The sequence below is a fragment of the Sinohyriopsis cumingii genome, chromosome 1 (genome assembly GCF_028554795.1).
Source record: "Sinohyriopsis cumingii isolate HCF-2022 chromosome 1, ASM2855479v2, whole genome shotgun sequence".
NCBI classification, from domain to species: Eukaryota; Metazoa; Mollusca; class Bivalvia; order Unionida; family Unionidae; genus Sinohyriopsis; species Sinohyriopsis cumingii.
The window spans coordinates 72,495,477-72,518,934 of NC_142961.1; the positions used below are offsets into that span (position 1 = coordinate 72,495,477).

General features: G+C 41.0%; 1 protein-coding gene across 3 annotated transcripts in view; it reads right to left on the minus strand.

Annotated features, from left to right (window-relative positions):
- LOC149807110 (pancreatic triacylglycerol lipase-like) overlaps positions 1 to 20,273 on the minus strand; it is a 61,452-nt gene extending 41,179 nt beyond the window's left edge. Inside the window, exon 1 of one of the 3 annotated variants that reach the window (XM_089962131.1) lies at positions 19,904 to 20,273. In XM_089962131.1, the coding sequence (XP_089818257.1) occupies positions 19,904 to 19,958 (55 nt within the window). In that variant the 5' untranslated portion in view covers positions 19,959 to 20,273. The remainder of the gene's footprint in view (positions 1 to 19,903) is intronic. The other 2 variants (XM_089962111.1, XM_089962120.1) reach the window with 2 other exon arrangements.
- Positions 20,274 to 23,458: the final 3,185 nt, after the last annotated feature.

The window sequence follows — 23,458 nt, forward strand, 5'->3', positions numbered from 1 at the left end:
CCCGGTTCTTAAAGTCAAAGCGCGGACGTGAAGGAAAACATCCCCCACACGGTTTTTGAGTCGCAACGTTTAGTGAGTGTCATGAGAGGGATAGTAAGAAATGAAAGAGCATCAATCCAACATTCTTATAGCTAAACAAACGACAAAGGCATTTTTTTCAAAACACAACATTTTTTATTCAAAAATCACTTAACACTAAACAACAACTCTAACATTTTTAACAATAATCCAACAATATAACATCAAACAATTTTTTCAAAACACAACATTTTTTATTCAAAAATCACTTAACACTAAACAACAACAACTCTAACATTTTTTAACAATAATCCAACACTAAAAGTTTCTCCACTAGGTAAAGAGGGATAACAGTCTTCCATGGTTTCTAGTAATCTAGGATGACTTCTCTCAAACTGTTGATTTCTATGGTATTATCGAATTCTGCATACAGGATGACGTTCACCGTTTCATCAGGGTCTCGGTCTTTAAACTGAATTTCCACACGAATCTGGCCGGATTTTATAGGGTGGAAATGTCCCTCGTCGCTGCCTTGGTCTGGAGTGAAATCGAAAGCCCACAAAGCGTAGCCTCCTGCATAATCCTCGTACGTAATACCGTGACTGGTATTGGTTCCTAACTGTCCGGTGGCTTCGTACAGGGACAAGTACGATCTCAAGTAATTCTTCTTGGTAAAGTCAGGTTCGAAAGGTCGGGTACACAAGGTCTTGCCATCGCGACTGACTTCGATTTCGGACACGCCAAAGTGTTGAAGTAGAAAGGATTTTTTTCGGCAGCTCCGTTGAAGGCTGTATTCTCGACGATACCAACGATCAAACGTTTGGGTAACTGTCCTTGGAACAGATGATCTTCGATCATGGATCGCTGTCCCTTGGGAATGGTGAAGGTTTTCACTTCCACGCGTCGTATGGGATACTTGGCAGTCGTTCTGCTCAACGTCTGACTGATGTCGTTTCCCACTTTAGGTAACACTTCCACACGGCGTACGTAGAGTCTGGCTTCTAGGATTTTGGTTTTGTAACCGTCACTATCAGCCAACAAATGGACAGCGGCACTGCTACGATTCAGTCTCAGGCGGACATCCACCCCGTTCAGCAAATACTTTTCTTGCAACCACATGTCCAAATGCAAACGATCCATCAGTTCTAAACTTGTGTCGGCTCCCGTGATTCTCTTTCTTCGTTCTACAAATCCATCATTGTTGTCTTTCTTTTCATCAGTTTCCAATATTTCAAACTTGGTAGGTTCGTCAGCTTCCCATACCACACAGGCATTGAGATGAGTGTTCTTGGCATCTATTCCGTACGTCAAGAGATTTTCCAGGTAGGCACGATAAGGGTAAGTATCCATGCTGCTACTGACCAGTTTGTTATTCAAGTACAAGTCCACTCCACTGAACAAGGAATGCATGAAATTGTTGACGGGAGCTACTGCTTCATCGTCTATAGCACCTCCAGTCTCATCTAGAATTTTGACTTTCAGGTACAAGTAACTGCTATTCAGATCGATGTAATCTTCGGGCTGTCCTTTGATTTCAAACTCGATGGGAGCGGAATCGGTCAGTGAGGAGACGGGGTGAAATTCCACCCACTGGGATTCTTGCATCGTCATCATCGTGGGGGGCATGGCAAACAGATCCAGTTCCGTCTTGGAACAAGCGCAAGATTCTCGGTGCATCATTTTTTTTTTGTCTCTTTTCTCAATAATCGAAAACGTCTAAGTCTCGAACGGTTCTTCTTTTCTTGGCCTTTCTCGCTTGAAGTCTGGTGAAAGGGTGTTTTCTTCGTCGTCTCTTTCTGCCTTGTCCTTGCTGAATGCCTGACTCGGTAGCGTGCAGGGCATTTATAGGTGTTTCTCGGTGACCCAAAATGTCTTTGCCCGTTTGCAGCAAGACATTTTTGCCTGCCCTCATGAAGGCTTCTTTAGGGTTTTGTTTGTCGATGATGACATTTTGGAGAAATTCTTTGCCTTGCGTCAGTGCCGCATCTTTCAAGGCGTGCAATCCGCGTGTCACCATCGGTTTCAACACCGGGGCCACCGAACGAAAGGCCGATTTTAACATATCTCCTAAACCGTGTCCTCGCTGTCGAGCAACCCCTCGGTACACTGGATACATGACTTACGAATCGTGAGAAAACCGTTTTCGAAAATGGAGTTTCACCGTGACTTTTCCTTTGGTGAATGGAATATTTTGTCCCAAATCTCCTTTTATAGTAATGTTGACCGTGTCCAAATACGACTTGCTGACAGGCAAATAGTGAGGATGTACAAATTCGCGGTGGACGTGGTAAGTGTTTCCACCTTCCTCGTCAGTGTTCGTGGCAGAATCCACTTTGAAAGGAATGACACGCAGTAACGGTACGGATGTGTGTCCCACCACGTTATACTCCACCACATCGGAGTACACAAACATCAAATTCAGTCCTTGGTTCAGTTCTACCGGGGCACGAAATAACTTGCTAAAAGACTCGTTGTCGTAAACGATGGGTAATTCGCTTTTCTTCATCATGCTCATTCTCAGGTTCGTGTTTCCGCCCAACATGTCATACAATTCAGGACAAAATAAAATGGACAGGATTTTACTCCGTTCAAATTTCATCAAGAAGCGACGAGCTGCTTTGTGGTACTCCATGGTGACACTTTTGTTAACATGCTCCAAAGCTTTCAGAAACACGGCATTAAACCTGGAGGCTATGGTACTGACCAAATGTTGACCACTAAAATAATAGCCTGGGGAAATGAACAAGTGATAGGTGGTGTACTTTTGTGTACGGGTTTTCTTGTCATATTTGACATTGCTATCCATCCACTGTTGCAATTGTTCGTCATGAACTTCCACATCAAAAAAATTTTGATTGGGAAGGACATTGAGGACTTGGGTCGGGTGAATCATTTCTACTAAAGCCACTTCCCAATGGGCTTCGTGATCTAAGGGGATGGCTTGAGGTAATTTGGCCGTGTAACAGCACAACGTGTTCTTGGGAAACACCTCCATGGAACTGTCACTGGGTAAGGTTAAGTAAAATTGGTTTTGGTGACTCATAATTCCAGAGTTCTGTGGCTGTCCGAGGGGTTAGTGGACGTCAGAGGCGTGTCTCCGCCCAAAATGGGGTTCTGGTTGTGGTTGGAGTGGTGACTGGCACTGGCACTGGACACAAGGTTCCCGTGGTTCCCGTTGGAGGTGAATTTCAGGGAGGGATTAGGAAGCAGGTAACCGATGCAACTGCTCAATAAAATGGTCCACAATTGTTTGTCTCCTTGTTGCAAACTCAAATTGGCGATGGCTGCCCCGATGACACAATACACCACGAAGATTTGGCAGAAAAAGACGATTTGCGTTTTAGGCACACGTTCTCAACACCACACCCACAAGGGTTGTTTTTGTAAATCTTGCACAGAAGAACTGGGTGAAGGAGGAGTGGTCGACGTAGCTGCGTCTGTGTGAAAAGGCATGATGGTCACTTCTTTTTATAGTCGATGACTTGCGAAGCGTCGATCCAAGAATCAAAACTGGGCGGATATCCTTTCCAACGTACTTTGACTTCTTTGACACGTCGTTTGCCCACTTTACGGGTTCTGCGTTCGAGAATGCTTTCGATGTCGTACACGTCGTCTTCTTTTTTGGTGACACGTTGTAACTCGGGCAAATAAAACGTTCCTTTGAGTACTTCTCCGTTCATGTCTTCCAATTTATAGACGGCAGGATGACGGCCATGCACTCGTCCAGTGACGCGAAACAATTCGGTCGTCCAGTTAGGTAAGTAACCTTTGTCGAAAGTGCGTTTGGTTTTGCCAATGCGCACCCAATCTCCTACGGCCAACTCTCCACTTTTCTTGGGGACAGCCCTCGTCGGGGACGTACCAAACAGGCGCTCAAACACCAACACTTCGTTGTCGGGAGTCACGTCTTGCGGGGCACGTCCGATGCTTCGATGGTAAGATTGGTTGTACGCTTGCACCAGGTGCGGTAAGATGTCGATGTAGTTCAGAGTGTGGTGATGCGTAAAATATTTCCACATGCGTTCTTTCAAAGTGCGTTGAAAACGTTCCACGATGCTGGCTTTGGTTTCGGGATTCTCGGTGGTAAAAAAATGAATGTCACGTTTCTTTAATTCTTTTTGGAAAGCTTGGTTCAGAAATTCGGTACCTTTGTCCGTTTGCCATCGAAGAGGGTGACGACCGCTTTGTTTCAACACCCGTTGCAGGGCTCGCACTAACTCGCTGCTCGATTTGGAAGTCAAGGGCACGACCCAGGCAAATTTGGAAAAGACGTCGATGACACAAAACAAATATTTGTAGCCACGATTGTAGCTGACCAAATGAGAGACATCGGCTAAATCGGCTTGCCATTGATGATCGATGCCTTCCACTCGGGTGCGACTTCTGGCAAACTTGCGTCGAATGGGTTTGTGTAAAGTGTAGGTAGCTTGTTCTTGTAACCATCGTTGCACTTGAGGTAAACGGAGACTTTTCAGTCGCGTTTTGGCAGCACGATACAATTTTTGAACTCCTGCGTAACCTGCAGGATGGGAGGGATCGTAGTAAATGCTGGATAAGACTTTTTCCATTTTTTTGTGTTGGTTGGTGTGTTAATAAGACACCCACTCTTGGAGGATGCTACTCTTTTTCTCTTGGGGTATTTTCTTGGATTGCAATGCTTTGCGTGTGCGGCCAGGAATAGGTGTCGAAGAGGAGAAGGATGTCTGAGCGGGGGATATCGGTTCTTGTTTCACTTCTGTCTTCACTTCTGTCTTCACTTTCTTTTTCTCTTGTGAGGAAGAAGGGGTGGCCATCATCTTTTTAATCCATCCAATTCTGGAGGTAGGTGGTGTTGTTAACTTGCGTACTTTTTCTGGTGGAGTTTGAAACCCTTCTTCTTCTTCTCCTTTTTCTGTCTTGGTCACGGGTACTGGTGGTACTGGTACTGGTACTGGTGATGGTGCTGGACTTTTCATCAAGGTCTTAAAATCTTTCAGAGTGGGTAGAGCTGTTTCGTCTAAAGCTTTCTGGTGAAAGAGTTGCAGTCGTTGCAAGAGTTGACCGTACTTTTGCGATTTTTCTGTTTCGGACAAATCTTGACTGCAATTCGTGTTGTAACTGGGACATCTCGCTCAAATGGGGATTGGGAGGTAAATGCGGGGTGTGTTGTTCTTGCCACCGATGGTATTCCATCCATCGTTTGTAAAGCACTAAAGCTAGTTTTCGTCCCTCCATGGGGTTGTCAGGGGTCGATTCTGAGATCTTGGAACTTCCGAGGCCTTTTTATCTTGCTCCCATCAGTCCTCCCAACATGGTTCCCAAGACTCCTTTCAGTATGGGGCCTAACAAGAGAGGTAAAATACCTCCACGTTGCACTAACATCTTCTTTTTTTGACGAATGGGAATTTTCTTTTGAACCAATTGGCGAAGAACGTGACGATGTTTCCCTAAGCATTGTTTCTGGTGTTTGGACAAAGGGATCGTGCCTTTTAAAACGTTCAAACAACATTCGCACAAGGTATCGATGACCTCTTTGGAGGCTGTTTGAATGAGTTTTTTTCGTAGGGGTGGAGAAGCTTTGGACAGGACAGATAACATGTCCCCATGTTTGGCTAAACGTGGTGGCAGTCCTTTCCTTTTCTTTCCTTGGGGTTTTCTGGAGGGTGACATCTTTGAGTCTTCAGGAGCACCAAAAAACACTGATACCCGACTTGGTCACAGGCCTTTTTTATACTGGAACGCGTCGCCACTGATTGTCTTTACGTCGTATTAGTTTGAGGACAGGCATGACACGTCGTGCAGGGGTACGTAACGGACTAAATCGAGCCAGTTCTTGCTTGGACAAATCCAGTAAACTTTGTAACATGCCCGATCTTTCTTGAACTTTGATTTTGGGAGAAGGTACTTTGTGAGCAGCAGGCACTGCCACTAAATTGGAAGGTCCTGCCACTGGGGAAGTTCTTTTGGGGGTCATCAACGGAGAAGTTCTTGGTGTGATCAACGTCTCCAAGTACTCTTCAGTTCTGGGTGTCATTAACGGAGAAGTGGACAAACGTGAAGCTGCCGGAGACGCAGTCACCGCCGTGGCAGGTCGTGGTTTGCGAGTGTAAGGTTGCGTCCTGGTCGAAGTGCCTCTCTTGCGACTAGTTTTCTGTGGACTTTTCTTTTTCTGGGGGCTTCTTTTCTTTTTCCGGGGTGGTGGTGGTGTCTGGTAAGAGGAGGGTCCTGCCACTGGAGAAGTTCTCCTTGGGGACCTGGTCTTTTTCTTCTTGGGGCTTCGTTGGACTTTTGTCTTGGGTATAACTTTGGGGGCATTAGGATCCCATCTTAAGAGTGAGCGAATGATGACCCCTCCTAGAGTACCGCTCCCTCCAGGTTTCAAAATGATTTGTTTTTTGGTTTGAGTGTCGATGCGGGGATCGGCCAGTTGGACCAAAGCGACTTTGTTTCGATCAAAAAAGCGTTTGGTTTGATGAGGAATCTGAATGATTCCTTGGAGTAATTGACGTGCCGTCACCGTGAACCATCGTAAGACTTCTTTGAGACTAGCTTCTAAGACACGATCTCGTGTTTGTGGATTTTTTTCTCGACTGATGCCATACAAGGCACGAATCAATTTGACGGGAAGATGCGACTGAAGGGACGTCATGTTCGCACTGTGTGAGACAGACGAAAAAGGGTCTGAGGTTTTTATAGATTTTTTGATGGGGAGTGAAATGAAGTCGAGGACGGAGACGTGTACAGGACAGGCCCTCCGTCTTGGCACCAGTGGTGAAACAAGTGGGTACGAAATCGCAAATCCTCGGGAGTCGTAGGTTTCAAATCGACGAGTAAATAGGCGTGTGGCGTTTGAGTGGCATCGTCGTACGCCTGAGTCAGCCAAGGCGTTCCTAACTGTTTGGCTAAGACTTGCACTTGCGATTTATCTCGAGGGCTTTTAAACAAGACCACGTAATGCGCATTGAGACTGATGGTGCGATGGGCTTTACTTTGTTGAAACAAATTTTGGGTGATGTAAACGACACTGGCATTACGGTGATGCCCTTTGCGCGTGAACCACAGTTTAATTTCTTCTTCGTCTTCTCCTAACATGTCGTCGAAAATGACCAAATGGGTTTGACGGGAGTCAGAGACGATGCCGTCGTCTTCTTTAGGAATGCCTTCCACAAACACGATGGAATCGCCTTGACTTTCTCGCAAGAGGCTGTACGCCGATTGCCACTCTTTGTAACACCACACGATGCGTTGAGGGGGTCGATCGATCAAATGATGTTTATGTTCGATCAAACGTTTGACGAATTCGGTTTTGCCTGAACCGCTAGGTCCAGCAATGAGCATGTTAAAGGGATGGCGAAGATACAAAGCCTCCCAACTGGCACGATCTAAGTGTTCGTCGATGACTTTGACAGTAGAGGAAGAGGGAGCAGAGACAGTAGAGGTAGCCATGGTGTGAGGAATGTCACTTGTGACACGAAAAAACAAACAAGACAAGAGTTTATATACTTTTTCAGAATACGTTTATTGAATGTTTTTTTCAAACATGAATACGAAAGACAAAAATACATAAAAGCCAAAGGCTTAAGTACAAGAATAAAAGGCACATGAACGTGGAATAAAAAAACAAGTGTCTGTACAACAACTACATGTTTTGGGTAAAGGTCTAACCAGTTCTATAGTAGGGGGTAAGGTCACACAAGTGTCCTCCCGAAAGGGTCTTTCAGGCCTGTCCACGACAGTCCTGTCCTGGGTGACGGGTTCTTCTGGCACTGTCACTAACACAGGTTGAAAAGTAACTTTTTTCCTTGAATAACTCTCGTACATACTGGACCACCTCTTGTGTCCAAGCCTCAAAACCCTGGTCTCGGTGATGTCCAACATTTGACTCCTAACCAATCTGGTTTCTTCTTCGTCAACGACATGGTAAGTTACTTCAATGAACAATGAACTATTGGTCTTGGCCGTTGTCCCTTTTTATATGCTGACCAATATCGATGTGACCGTACGGCAACGTAAAATGATTGGGAAGTCTCACTCGCTTCTGCTACACGATCTGATAGATTTTTTCCAGGGGCCGACTGACGATGTGGTGAGTGGGTAAACGTACAATCTTGTTCGGTTGATAAGTGGTCACTTTAAAGTTTCCATCCTCTCCCGATTGCAAGGCTTCTTTCAATACCCCAAAGTTGACCACTCGACTGGTACGATGATTCAGAGTCAGTCCTTTCACTTTGCACGTCGTGTACACTTCTCCTTGTTTGTCCCGGTATTCGTAGCCGTAATTTTTGGGACCACCACTGACGAAACTTAGAATCTTGTCGTCGGGGTGCTCGTCTGTCCAGGCTCCTAAACGGTCTCCTTCGATGTCAGGGTGCTGTTGAATCGAGTGATGGATGTAAATGCAACTGTCCGTGTCAAAGTACAGGACGCGTTCTTCTAACAGTTCTAAAGCTTCGTACAATTTTAAGCGAGCATGAGCTGTCACGTAAGCCGCAATGATGACATTTCCAAAAGGGTCGTCTTGTACAAAGTCCAGATCTTCTTCGTAATTGACCAAGATCAAATTCTCTCGAACGACGTCCACGTGTTTCATGTATTTGGTTTTGTCGTGAATCATCTGGAAGTAGCGGGAAGGTTCTGTCAAATATTCCGTCTTGGGTAAACACGGTCGTTGTGCCATTTTACCCCACAAGCAATTTAACATCACTTTGGCAAACGATCGCCTGCCTTCGTTTTTTTCGATGTGGTCTAAAGAGATGCCTTCTTGTGCGTAGTATTTCTCTTTGAATTGTATTTGGTCTTCGGGAGTGTGACACCAGGAAGGATAGCCGCTGGCTTCTTGTTTCAGTTTCAAAAAGGCATCCACGTAGTCGGCGAAAATGCCTTTCTGAGTAGGGTCACCCTTGTGGTACTGTTGTGTCTTGGGAAAGTGGCAAATTTCGTACACTTCTAACAGTTGGTATCCCATGTCCAGAGCTTTGAACAATTCCACGCTGACCCAGGTTCCCGTCAAGGCACGTTCTTCCTGGCTGTGATGGCAAGGTTGGTCCTGGTTGCACGTTTCGGCACAAGTACGGCACAAGGGAAACATCAGTTTGCCTTGACAATGGTGAGGTAAGACGGGATGGTATAGGTTCGTGGGAGGCAAAACTTTACACTTGATCAAGCCTTCGTATTGTCGAATGTTTTTCAGGTCGATGTGTTCCGTCAACAATTGCGGGTGCCCTACAGGAAAGCGACAATATTTGCACACGTAGGGATACAGCGAAGACACGTCCAAGTATTTGATTTCTTCTCCTTTCTCTTCGTCGGCTTGGTACAGCAAACAGGTGGCATTGGTCCTTCCTCCGTACAAACTATCCCTCGGGTTCAGCGGGTCCATGAACTGGTAACTTTCCACGAGGCGTTTAAACTCGGGATCGGTTTTCAAACGGTGATCGTACTCGTGTTCCCACATTTCCACCACTTGGTATCCTTGCTGTTCTAACTTTAGGCGTCGCTGACAAGTGTCCTGGTACAAGTCTTCCATGGTTCGTTGCAAAAACTGATTTTTAGTGTCACGGTCAGGGTAACAGATGGGACATCCGTGAAATAAGCAACCGTTAAACTCGTACACGATCTTGGGGTTTTCTAAGTCCCAGCCATCTACCGAATACGTTCCGATGCTCTTTTCGCCTCCTCCGTTGCGGGCATGCTGAATCCATTTGTCTTCCTTGTCGCACAAGTAATGTAACCAACGTAGGGCTTTGACCGAGTATTGACGCTTGACATAGTGGGTCGTTTGAGGACTGATGACAGCCACGGTGTTTTCAGGCATGAATCGTTGGCGGTACACTAAGGAACACGCTTTGGCAATGGTGCAAGCTTCTTTCAAAGGATCGACCCCTCCGTGTTCCACGAACAGTTCTCGAAATTTTCCACAGCAACGCCGTAAAATGTCCACGTCGGAACGACAATACTTTAACATTTCTTCCTGAAAGTCGAAGGGGTCAGAGGCATGAGCCTGGTACCAAGCGTAGAAAGCTTCTCGTTGTTCGGTACGCATGTTGTCGGGGTCGTAATAGTGAGCCTCAGGTAAATGGGGTAGAACGGCATGTTGATTGGCTTCCGTATTGAAAAAGTGTGGAAAGTACCCTTTAGCCATTTCTGTCATTCCAAACGTTTTAGGCATTCGACTCAAAGGCATGGCCAAGTAACTCATCGAATCTTTAAACTGTACTTGTCCCACTTGCATGAAAATGATTTTGGCTCCGTTCAAAGTGACTTTAGGACGTTCGGTGCCTTGTTCCGTATAGTATCTGAGAAGAAACTGTCCATCGTATCCGGAGAAATTATGAGCCATCACCGTGGCATGACGATGACAATCTCCGTAACGTTCGATGTCCTCTTGGCTCCACGTCTTGTCGATGGGGTCTAAGACCCATTGGGCAAAATCGGCTAACGTGTTTGGTCCTCGAAAGATTTTTTCACTTCCTCCGGGAATCTTGCTGCAGTGAGGGCAATGACTGAAGATAGGTTCTTGAATGCACTTCTCGCACGCTCAATGAGCCACGCAGAAATTAGGAATGTGAATGCCGGTCTCTTGCATGCATTCGAAATCGAAAAAGATGAAATTGCCTTTCTTCTTGTGACCGTCCTCTTCCTCTGGTGGGGGTTGGTATTTTTGCACGTAACATTCGTGTTCCAAGTCCACGATGTGGTGACAAATGTGGCATTTTTTCTTTCCTCGACATACGTGTGCCTTGGTACTATTGGTACGTATGCCTTGTACACACGTATGGCACAATCTCAGGAGTTGACAAGCACATTTCTTCTGTGAACCTTGTGTTTTCAAATGTTGTTGGTAACAGGTAGGGCTGACAAACGTGCGCAGACAAGTTGAACGAGGCACTGGTTCTTCGCTCAGACAGGGTGGAGAGGCCAAACATCCTGGGCATTTCCATCCACAAGACTTGTGTTGCTCTCGATTGTTATAACCATAATCACATTTCTCACAATAATAACTGTATCCCAGGAATCCAGTGATACTGGTAATGGTATCGAAATGTTCATCGTGATAATAGACATGAATGTATTTTCCGTCCTTAAAATCTTGGCCTCGAAACAACAGAGTTCCACGCATTTCTTGAGGGTGCACTTTCAAGGTGTAGCGTGGAGCTAGGGCATCTTGCAATTTTTGCATCTCAGGAATGCCACAGGGTGTGTCTTTGGACAGTCCGGCTTGTTGTAACAGGAGTTCTGCTTCATTTCGTTGTTTGGCTCGATCGGATTGTTGAATAGTTTTCCAGGTTCTTTTCCATTCTACCGTGTCGTTCTTGTTGGCATAGGTTCGTCCCACCACGATGGCACGGGCTAAACACATCTGGTCTTGAGGCTTGTGAATTCGGACGAGACTTGTTTTGGTGTTGCGAAGGTTGTCCACCAATAACATCTTTTTGCGTCCTGTCCCTTGAGGAAGAGAGACGTGGGCCATTTTAAGTGTGGCTTTACCATCGGTGATGTCAAACTGGTCATTAGATTGTTGTACGTGTTGAATCTTGTCCATGATTTTGGAAGGGGTTACTTCTGCGGGTCTGCTAAACTCGATCCAAACAGGGGATTTCAAACCGTCGTGATCTATGGATAGTGTCAAGCGATCGTCTTCTTTAGGTTGACATTGTCGCTTGAGTGCGGTGAGCAAAGAATCCCACATCTCGGTGATAAACCCTTCTGCTTTCTCCAAGGGTACGTCGGCCTTGAAATCTTTAAACTTCACCGTGTATTTGTAAGCCGTGGTTCTAAATTTTCTAGAGGAGCGCTTTTCCGTCTCTCGAATCGTATAGTACTTTTCAGGGTTGACTAAGGGTGGTGAACTTGGTTTAGAGGGTTCGGATTCTGGTTCACTCATGTCCTCTTCAAAATCACTGGCATGAATTTGTGCCAAGATTTCAGCCCTGGTACGAGGCGATAGATCACGTTTCTGCCTCTTACTTTCTTCTTCTTCTTTCTTCTCGAATGAATAGGATCGTTTCATCTTGAGTGCAAAACGTCAAATGACTCAAGTTCAAACACCATAGACTAATTTATAGTCATGGCAAACCAGCGTATATAAAAAGGGTGTGTCTTGTCCTTTCACTATTCATTTCACTCTCAAACCGAGGAGAACAATGGAAGAGACTAGCCAAATCGAACGTTTCGTCAGAGCTTTGCGAGGGGTCATTAGAAAATTCTCTTCAGACCAGCCGACAGACTACTCTCCTTCCTTTCGAGATAAGAGTCAGGATACTTGCTATATCTGTCAGAAGAAAGGGCATTGGTCTTCAGAGTGTCCAGACCGTCAAAAAAGAAAAAAAACAGGGGCTAAAAAAGACAAAAGTAAAGATACCTGTTATTATTGTAAAGAAAAAGGACATTGGTCTCCAGATTGCCCAAAAAAGAAACAAGAGGAGTCAGAAGAAAAGAAGGATTCTTCAGAAGAAGAGAGGGATTCTTCGGAAGAAGAGAGGGATTCTTCGAAAGAAGAGAGGGATTCTTCGAAAGAAGAGAGGGATTCTTCAGAGGAAGAAAGAAGACAATTCTATTTAAAAGAAGCAAAGAAACAGGAGAAGAAAAGAAGAAGGGAAGAAAATGAGGAAAAAACGGTGAAGAAATTCAAAAAACAGAGAGACTAAAGAAGGAGAAAGAAGAAGTCAATGAACTTTTAATTAAAGTGTTGTGCTGTGAATTGGATTGTAAAAAATGGATAAAAGAATACATGAATGATATAAGGTAAGTGTCTTTGAGTTTTGATTTTAAAATAAGAAGCTACACTCACGCACTCATACACAGACACGTACTATAAGGGTAAAATGGGTGGGGTTTATTTTTGAGTTATTGGCAAATTGAAATTGTATTTCTTTTCGAGAAATGTGGGTGGCCCTGAAAAGGGCCTTTTTATTTTGGTGTAGGGGTGAGTTTAAGCAATCAACTTTAACTGCCTTAAGCCTTTGCCACGGCCAAGGCCTACTTCTGATGATTGGGTTGAAATCACTAAGGGTGGTACGATAGGCTTAGTCGCAGGGTTGGCGTGTTTAGCTCGGGAAGGTCGTATTCTCTTCGGTCGTGATAAAGAAGTCTGATACATTTGTTTCAGACTTCTTAACTCCGCTAAAATGTCCAACAGTACCGTAGCCGTTTGATTTTCACCCTCTTGTTTCTTTGCTGCTACTTCTTCTTGCTGTTGTTGCTGTTGTTTTTTTCTTACCTCTTCTTGTTGCTGTTGCTGTTGCTGTAGGAGAAAAGCTTGTTCCGCTTCCTTTTGTCGTTGCATAAATTTCTCCAATTCTTCTTTCTGTCTATGTCTAAAATTCTCCACTTGCGGTAATGAAGAAGGTAACGAAGGTTCCGGAACAAATTCTTGCGAGGTAAGAAAATCCACAAAATCCCAATGTACCTCTTCTGAAAGTAAGTCCGGGTTCCCTTGGGCAGTCTCCCCTGCTGGTGCACCCCAATGGATCGTTTTCTGAGTTTCCGTCATGTTGAATCACTGTCGCATAGATTGACTGCACACAAGCGCTAACGAATCTATATAGACCACGTGACGTCACAGACTGCTCTCTTCGGATTGGATGCGGGCTGACTGAATTTTGTAACGCGTGTTCGGATTGGTGAATGAATTCGATCCGTTTCAATCCTTCCTGTACCTATAAATAAGCGCAGTTCACTGCATTGATTCACCTATTCTCGTAGCTTCAAGATGTGGACCACAGTTGAGTCATCCACCCTTGTGTCTTCCATGATGTTTAGGACGGACATGCTCATGTATGTCAGGTCCAAGTGGACTGTTGTTGATAGGACAGATACTAGTCAATGGATGAGGAGAGTTTACATAGAAAGACAAGGATGTCTCAAGAGGGTACTTGTGTATGGACCGGCAGTTAGAAGGAGTTTAAGAAGAAGATGTGACAGATGCCATCTATGTTAATATTAATATTAACATAAACCCAAAGGCCCTTTTCAGGGCCAGCCATATTTCTCGAAAAGAGATAGCCTTTCCATTGCCTACCCCTTTTTTTAAATTTAAATTTAAATTTAAATTTAAAAAAAAAAAATCCCATATTCAATTCCCCTTGTCCCTAGACAAACCCAAACTCTATTCCCATGTTAATTTCCCCTTGTCGCTAGACAGACCCACACTATAGTTCCATTTTATATTCCCCTTGTCGCTACAGTGACCCACGATTTTTCTCCATGTTAATTTCCCTTGACGCTAATCTGACCCACGATTTTTCTCCATGTTAATTTTCCCTTGACGCTAGAGTTGCCCAAGGGGTCTTGTAATGCTAATTCCCCTTGACGCTAGGGTGCCCCCATTTACTACTCGCAAGAGCTAGAGTTTGTATCCATGTTGATTTTTTGGAATGAAATTTTACAAAACTTTCCAATAAGAAGAATTGGATTTAAAAACGTGCAGATCTCGATCAATCATTAGCAGATCACTTGCACACACTTAGAAATAAGTTCCAAAGATTTGAATACAAATAAAAAATATCTTACCTCATTCTGACTTTAAAGAAGCCAAATCCCGAAAAGAGCCAGAAACAGATTTAAATCCTAGAGGCAAGTTTCGCATATCTACTTTCAATTTTATAATTGATACACTTCAAGTACTTATGAAAAAAAAGAGGTGAAGTGTGTCAAGTAACTTTTCCTGTTTAACTTATATTAATTTGTCTGATGAACAATATTCACAAGATACCCAAAATCTAGTTGAGTCATATCCTGTTGACATGAACACGAATCTTTCTGGAGAACTATGGAAATTTCACTGTTATATATGCGCAAAGTATACTAATGTAGGATAAAAGAAATTCAGTCCATTGATCTTTGTGACTTAAATCAGAATATCGAGAAGGAAGCTATTTGAAATCAAACATTAAATATCATTCTTATTTCAAATAATAAAAACATATTTTCTTTCTTAATATTGATTGTTTTGTTTGAGTTTCACATTTTGTGGGGGTGGGACCATAATATTTTCACTGCTTAGGGCCCTGGAAGTCCCTGGAAGGCCTTAGATCGGCTGGTGCACACTCATAGACAAGCTTACTTATAGACTCCAATGCACGGACTGAAAGATGAGAAATTGTGTACACTCATAGGCAAGCGTCCTTACAGACTCTCATACATGGACCGAAAGAAGAGAAAAGGGTAGGTTTGCTAAAACACATACATGAACTTAACGATCTAGTGACATTATAAGGCATGAAAATAAACATTCACTGAATAACAGGATATAGCTGAATTTTACAGTCCGAGACCTCATCTCATACTGAAAATAATGCTCTACCGATCGGCTTCTAACACGTCGGACAGAATGAAGGAAGATCATATACTAAAGTTATGCTGAATTGCCTGTGGGAAAAACTGGTTCAAAGTCTGATGTTACTAAAGGATGAATGTTCAGTAGACCAAAGTTGATACTTTGAACTCATGACGATGAAAGAAAATCCATTTCGCACGAAGAAACCATTCGTGAAGATTTGATCATGGTCTATTACAAATAAGTTGTTGTTGTTGTTGTTGTGGGGTTTACCGCCATTTCTCAGCACACGATAGGCTATACATGGCGGCCAGTATTAATGGTGGAGGAAAAACCCGGGAAAACCCCGGAAAGAACCATCGACCCACGAGAAAGCTGCTGGAAACTTTCTCACATACCCACATTGGCTGAATCCGAGACCCGAACCGGCGCAGACAGAAGTGAGATGGCAGTGATCCGTAACGGTGAGCGCTTTATTTTGTTTTCACCATGAAGAAATCATGAAATTTATTTAATGAAATATGATTTTTCTGCAGCATAAAGAGAAAAATAAACTTTGTGAAATGTGAATATTTTGTACCGCCGAGAAAGAGAAAAGAAATACAAAACTTTTGTTTCTTTTTGTAATTTTGATTTGTTGCAGCATGAAAAGTGTTTTTGAATGTACATGTGTAGTATCATGACAGGAAAAACATGAACTGAGTTTTATTAAATGTACATTTATTGTAAATGCAAATATATCTTTGTTCCACTAAGTAAAAACATGAACATGTTTTATGTAATGGTGCACCAAACGTATATGTGCATTTGAAATGCAAGTCAATGTTTTTTTTTCATTTTGTAACAAATGTACATTAGGAAAACACGGATAATATGTTTTAATTTCATGATGCAACAAAACAAATTAACATCAGAAATAAAAAAGTTCATTTTGCTTTCTTTGATGTTGCAAGAAAAATAGCTATATTTCAGATTTTCTTCATTGTGGAACGAACGTAAATTTGTAGAAAATCAAAGTTCATTTTTATTTTCTTTCTTTCATGGTGCAACAAACAGCATTGTTACGCGGTAGTGGAGTTGGTTGCCGTTATCTAGAGGATGATCAACCAAGGTATTATTGCCCGGATCAAGTAAATAATAAAATATGAAATTAATGGATGGAATAAACTGTGACATGAGCAGAGATATAGAACAGAACAATACGAACCGTCATGGAGAATATAACGATTTAATCAATTATACTAACCAAAACGAAGTTGAACATGACATTTGAAGGATACATGTCTCTTTGAAAGAGTTATCGACTTGATAAAAAATGCAATTAGCGTTTCTGTTTATACCTATAAGACAGATTTAATCATAAAATCGATTGAAAGATCGAAACTAATTGTCCAACATGCCTGCATAACCTGGTTGCTGGCCGGTCACTCTAAATTCAACGTCGGTGGCAGGCAGGCAGGCTCTCTCTCTCTCTCTCTCTCTCGCTCGCAATCAACCACAATTTTGTCTTCTGCTCTCGGCCCTCTGTGCATAGGGGAATATATAGACCTATTTTTCTGTTAAAATAATTTATAATAATATAAATAAGTATATGTCAGTCTTTAACTTCTGAGATTGAATATTATCTCACCTATCGTTACGCCAGATATCGTCATATCGTAATTCAACAGAAACTAAAGCCAATATATGTCATTTTGCAGCCTGAGAGGAGATACAGAAACCCTAGTGTAGAAGATGAATGTATATCCCTAACTGGATATTCAGCAACCCTAACTGGATTATAACATAATCTAGACCTCTTAATAAACCATTACGCCCTGCTGTGGGCAATAAATCACTAAATGGACTAAATGGCGGCCGGCAGGTGCTCTGAACGTTGATACTATCGATTCTCGGTTAAATGAGTTCTCATCTTAATTATACAAATAAATGAATAAAATTAACTTCTTGTCTTAACTTTAATATTTGTTAACTAACAATTAATTGGCATACCATTTCCAGGCACAATAATATCAGTTCCTAGCCTACACGATTCTTTATTCTCTCAAGATTCGTATCAAGGAAATAATATATTAATTTTTTAAAATAAATCAGTCATATGACATTCAAGACAAATAAATACAAACAATTTTCTTCCGAACTCACATCAAATGAAAATGACGTATGAATTTAAGATAAATAAATTCGTACAAATAATTACCAACTCATATCGAAGAACGAATTGACTGAGACAAATACCTTGTGCTTTCGAGACTCACTATCGTAGCAGAATATCTGTTGTATCTTTAATATTCCGTGTCCCTCAAACTTCTATTCTCTCGTACCTTGGAAAATTTTTAGGGAACGGTTACTTGCTACTCCCTCGGGACTTAAAACTTCTTGCCTTCCCGCAGAAACTTAGACTTACTGATTTTGCCAGGGAGAATACTGAAAACATTGAATTTCGACTGGAAAACATACGCCTCTTATTTAGCTTAGCCAATCAGGATTAAATTTATCTAACCGCCGAAAATTAACACATGCCAATCCATGTTTGTGTAACTTCTCATATTTCTGCGCTCTGTGTGTGTGTGTGTGTGTGTGTGCGTGTGCGTGTGTGTGTGTGTGATTTGGATTTTTAACGTAGCTTTAACAAGTTTATAGTGATGTTTAGCACCGGGGCATCATGCCGCAGACATGTAGCATAATATCCCACCCAGTCACATTATCCGGACACCAGGCAGACCAGCCCTAACACTAAGCTCTCAATGCTGAGCGCCAAGCGAGGCAGCTGCTAGTACCATTTTGGTATGACTCGATCGGGGTTCGAACCCGTGACCTTCCTCGTCTGAGGCGTACGCTCTAACCGCTTTCTTAATAAACCGATTTCTGGAAAGTCTCATTTGATGACACTTATTTCATTATTATTTATTTGTCTCTGCATTATTTCAACTCTTGTCATTTTTCAGTTACTTAGTCCCACGTTCATCTTGCCTCGTCCACGGTACCTAGACCTATTTGTCAATTTAATTTGTTACGTGTCACACCGATCCCCATAGAGCTGAGTAATGTTAAAATTATGGACATTTTTAAACATAGCATTTCCCATCTTGTCCCTTGTGAGTAATAAAATGTTTAGAAAAAAGAAAATATACAAGAAAAATGACATTGATGTTTTTTAAGGGAGCTTTTTGATGAAGCATATCATCATCTAGGGAGAGAGAGAGAGAGAGAGAGAGAGAGAGAGAGATGTCTTTGAGGTTGGGATTGGGGTTGAAAAGGAAGTGAGTGTTGCAAAACAATATGCCTATTCATGGAACAGTTTGGTGAGCATGCAGCAAGTATATTCACTACTTCCTACTTTGTAACACGTCATTCTTATCAAGGAGGAATATAAATTGGACCCAGTGTAGATTTAGATTAGTGAATAATCCCTTTAGCCATGATCTAAACAGATTATCATTGGATTCAAAATGTATCAAGATCTAACGAGTACTATATTATGAACCGCATAGGTCTCGAGCTGACTACGTATAATCTAAAAAGGAAATCAGGGTCTACGCTGTTTGTTTAAAATCATTAGCAGTATGGTGAGCGTAGGCATTCGACTATCAGCTCAACATGCAGCTGAAAATCTGGTGTAATGCTAAAAGCATGCGCATCAAATTTAGTTAGGAGAAAACTCGTTCCTTATCCATTATACAGTCACCAAATTTAAGACCTTATTTTGCTGTACTGATCATCTTAAAAACCTAAATATTATTCTAAACATGTTGCTGAATATCTTTTTTAACACGCCCAAGGATATTATGTATAGCGACTTGAGTTTTCTGTCAAAATCACAGTGAGTATAGTAGTAAAGGACGAGTCATTCGCCGAGTAGTGAGAATACCGGTAGAGAAAGAGTCATTCGCTACATCGAATGAATTGGTTCTCTTAAGGAAAACAATACTAATAAATCACGACGTCACGAAGTAACGCATATTCTGAGCATACCGATACTCGAACTGCCGCAGGAGTAGCACAGTAATGTTGTTTTTTTTTCTCTCTCTCTCTCCTTATGGTTCATTGGAATTTGTAAACTTTAATGAAATGCTGAGACAATCTAAGAAAAAAATTGCATTACATGATCTAACTGCAATGAGTAAATATGGCGCTAGAAGTGGTGAAAGTCACAACTAAAATAGTTATACATTTTTTAATCGCAATATATATGGTGCACTCAGCCTGAGGCGAATCACCAAACCCATTGAATTTATGTGTATTCTAACAACTGCATTCAGGCTGCGTCTCGACTTGAAAGAGATGCCCAGACAATGTAACAGTTGGGAGTACGGGTATTGTGTCAGACAGTGTACATCCTTTTTTCTCATTGCAATAATATATTCTGTGATGTTAGGGGTCACTCTGGCATGGATTTTTTGTTTGGGGGTGGGAGTGGGGTTATGGATTGGCTGCAATTTTGCACAAATAGAATACTCTCCATATTTGAGAAAGTCCATGCTTACTAGTGATCATTTGAGTACGGCCTCTGCTGAAAAAATTGAGTGATCTATAGATAGAGACGGTGTGGAGGATTGAAGGGCCCTGTCAAAATAGTTTAACTTGTATGTACATGTAAAAAGAAAAGAACAACTTATGTGTACTTACTGTCACACATCGCCATAAAATAGCAGACCAACAAGACGCCGGAAAAAGATTTCATTTTCGTCCTGGCAGTCCAAAGGAAGTACTTGGCTTTTCAGATAATAAAAATTCCGCAGCTTCAAGGTTTCTCAGTCTCTTGAAACGTAAGCAGTCATAGATAACGCCACCTTTCAGTGAACATAAGTTTGCGGATCGTACGGTTTTGTTGTGTGCGACGAGCTACGTTGAAGACGTCAGTTGATGAAAATGTATCTGGTTTGTCGAATGATACAAACGTCTCAAGTTCCGGGTTGATGCTACATCCACAACACATTAATGCTATTGCACTTTGTTCCTTCCGGAAATTGTGATTTCTCAAAACAAAGATGCATTGCTGTTATGACGGGAGTGAACTGCAAAACAGTAGTATCAATCTAAAGCATCATGGGTAATTTTTTCTGCAACCTAAACCTTATATCGAACACGATAAAGAAAATCATAATAGCCAAGACCCTTATATCGACCAATAATTTTAATAAATAAAACCTTTGTTTAATTTGTTTTAATACTATTGGCCACCATGACCCTTTCTTTAATTTGTTTCAATAATTTTAGGCCACCATGACCCTACAATGTTTATTACCCTATAACCAATTATCATTATTTTTAACCCGCAACAACCAACCATCAACCACTTTTTCTCAAACACCTAAACACCAAGCTATTGTTAGATAATGTTACTTTTTACACAGCCTGTGCTTATAACCCTTCCACTTATTAAACATTATTTTCGAAAGACAGCAGACCACAAAGAATAACCAATAATGCTTTGGGTAAATTCCCACGGAGAGGTTAACACAAACTACTATCAATTATCTATAGGGAAGATTGTTATCAGGGACCCAAAATATCACAGACAAAATGGGAATAATAAGGTAATTGATATCCTATTTAAGTGCTACACGCACCGTTTAATGGCGATAGAAGTTAATATATAATTTAGTCTTTTGGTTGGATAGAGTAGATGGGGACCAGAAATAAAAAGGTCATTCACAGACTTGGCTGTTTGTCCTAATGTTCAAAAATAGAGATAATGTATATTCTTTTAATCTGTAGAACCCATGATAAACCAACCAAAATATCGTCGGTATAGACTTTCGAAATTGACAGTTATACACATCGGTTTCATAAATGCCCGATTAAAATGTACGACAGTGGCTAATTTGAAAATGAATTCAACGCAGCTGCGTATGTATACAAAATCGTAGACACACCTATAACATCAAGGATAGAAAGAGTAAGACACAGTCACGTGGACATGTTTAACGTGTTTGATGGAGAAATATATCGTTATTGTCGAATAAAGAGCTATACTGACTAGTTGGGAATGATATAAACAAATTTTAACACCGAATAAAAATTGAATAAACATAGAGATTACTTAATCAAGTAAAATACTCTATATACGTGATGCGTGAAGATGTTTGTATAGTGAAATTCGGAATTCTGCTATCATCTTCTGAATGTTCCTTGTCTTCTAAATGGTGATTTTCAAAGTACAATGAAATCAATATCCACTTACACCCAAGATTCAAGTAAATCGCATGAAATACAAGCAGACAAACATTTACCTTGAGGATTTTCTTTTTATTTTAAATTTATTAAAAAAACGATAAATAATTATAAGAACATTTGCAAACATTGCAAATACTTTGAACGAAGAACTTCAACTAATAACGATGACAAGGTAATTTTCACGATTGAATATAAGAAGCATTTTAATTTCAAAAACATTGAATACAACGGGTTGAATATAACGAGTGTAGGTTGAATATAACGAGTGTAAGTTGAATATAATGAGTGTAGGTTGAATATAACCAGTGTAGGTTGAATATAACCAGTGTAGGTTGAATATAACGAGTGTAAAATGAATATAACTAGTGTAAATTGAATATAACGAGTGTAAATTGAATATAATGAGTGTAAATTGAATATAATGAGTGTAAATTGAATATAATGAGTGTAGGTTGAATATAACGAGTGCAGGTTGAATATAACGAGTGTAAAATGAATATAACTAGTGTAAATTGAATATAACGAGTGTAAATTGAATATAATGAGTGTAAATTGAATATAACTAGTGTAGGTTGAATATAACGAGTGTATGTTGAATATAATGAGTTTAAATTGAATATAACGAGTGTAGCTTGAATATAATGACTGTTCGTTGAATAAGATGAGTGTAGGTTGAATATAACGAATGTAATTTAAATATAACGAGTTGAATATAACGAGTGTATGTTGAATATAACGAGTGTAAGTTAAATATAATGAGTGTAGGTTGAATATAACGAGTGAAGGTTGAATATAACGAGTGTAAAATGAATATAACTAGTGTAAATTGAATATAACGAGAGTAAATTGAATAAAATGAGTGTAAATTGAATATAACTAGAGCAGGTTGAATACAACGAGTGTAGGTTGAATATAACGAGTGTAAATTGAAATATAACGAGTTTAAATTGAATATGACGAGTGTAAGTTGAATATAACGAGTGTAAATTGAATATGACGAGTGTAAGTTGAATATAACCAGTGTAAATTGAATATGACGAGTGTAAATTGAATATAACGAGTGTAAATTGAATATGACGAGTGTAAGTTGAATATAATGAGTTTAATTTGAATTAAAGACATCTAATATACATGCCATTCTTCATCCATATTTAGTCTATAGTTTTCATCTGTTCATAAAAACGTTGTTGAACAACCACCATGATCAAGAGTGGCAATAATACCAAATAATGATGAAATATAAATTTCGTTTATTTAGTCAATATTTTATTGTAGATCTTTCTTGAAAAGAATGGCAATGGCAAGTTGCTATAAAGTGGACAACCAGAATCCAGTTTTGCTTTTGGTTCACAGTGCTATCTATCGTTATTACAACAGATCAAATTCACTATGATGACGGATTCACTGAAACGATGAAGGAAGAGACTTCTTCCTATGAATATATTGATGATATTTTAATTGTTGACGATCGAGGAATACACGAGATGATTACTGTTATGAGTAGTGAAGTGGGATACTTTACGGACAATGGAAATTCCAGTCAAAACACCCCTGGGACACTTTACGGACAATGGAAATTTAACATGGCGAAAAATCGTGGGAACATATACGGACAAGGGGAATTAACATGGGAATAAATCGTGGGACACTTTACGGACAAGGGGAATTTAACATGGGAATAAATCGTGGGACACTCTACGGACAAGGGGAATTTAACATGGGATTTTTTTAAAAAAAAATTTTTTTAAAAAAGGGGTAGGCAATTCAAAGACTATCTCTTTTCGAGAAATATGGCTGGCCCTGAAAAGGGCCTTTGGTTTATGTTAATATTCCCTTAACATAAAGGGCATTTGCGACATCTTCTTTTCCTCAAACTTCGTCTTACAGCAGGGCCATACATCAGAGTCCTCTTGAGGCAACCTTGTCTCTCTATATAGACTCTTCTTATCCACAGGCTGCTGTTGGTCCTGTAGACAACGGTCCACTTGGATCGGACATACATGA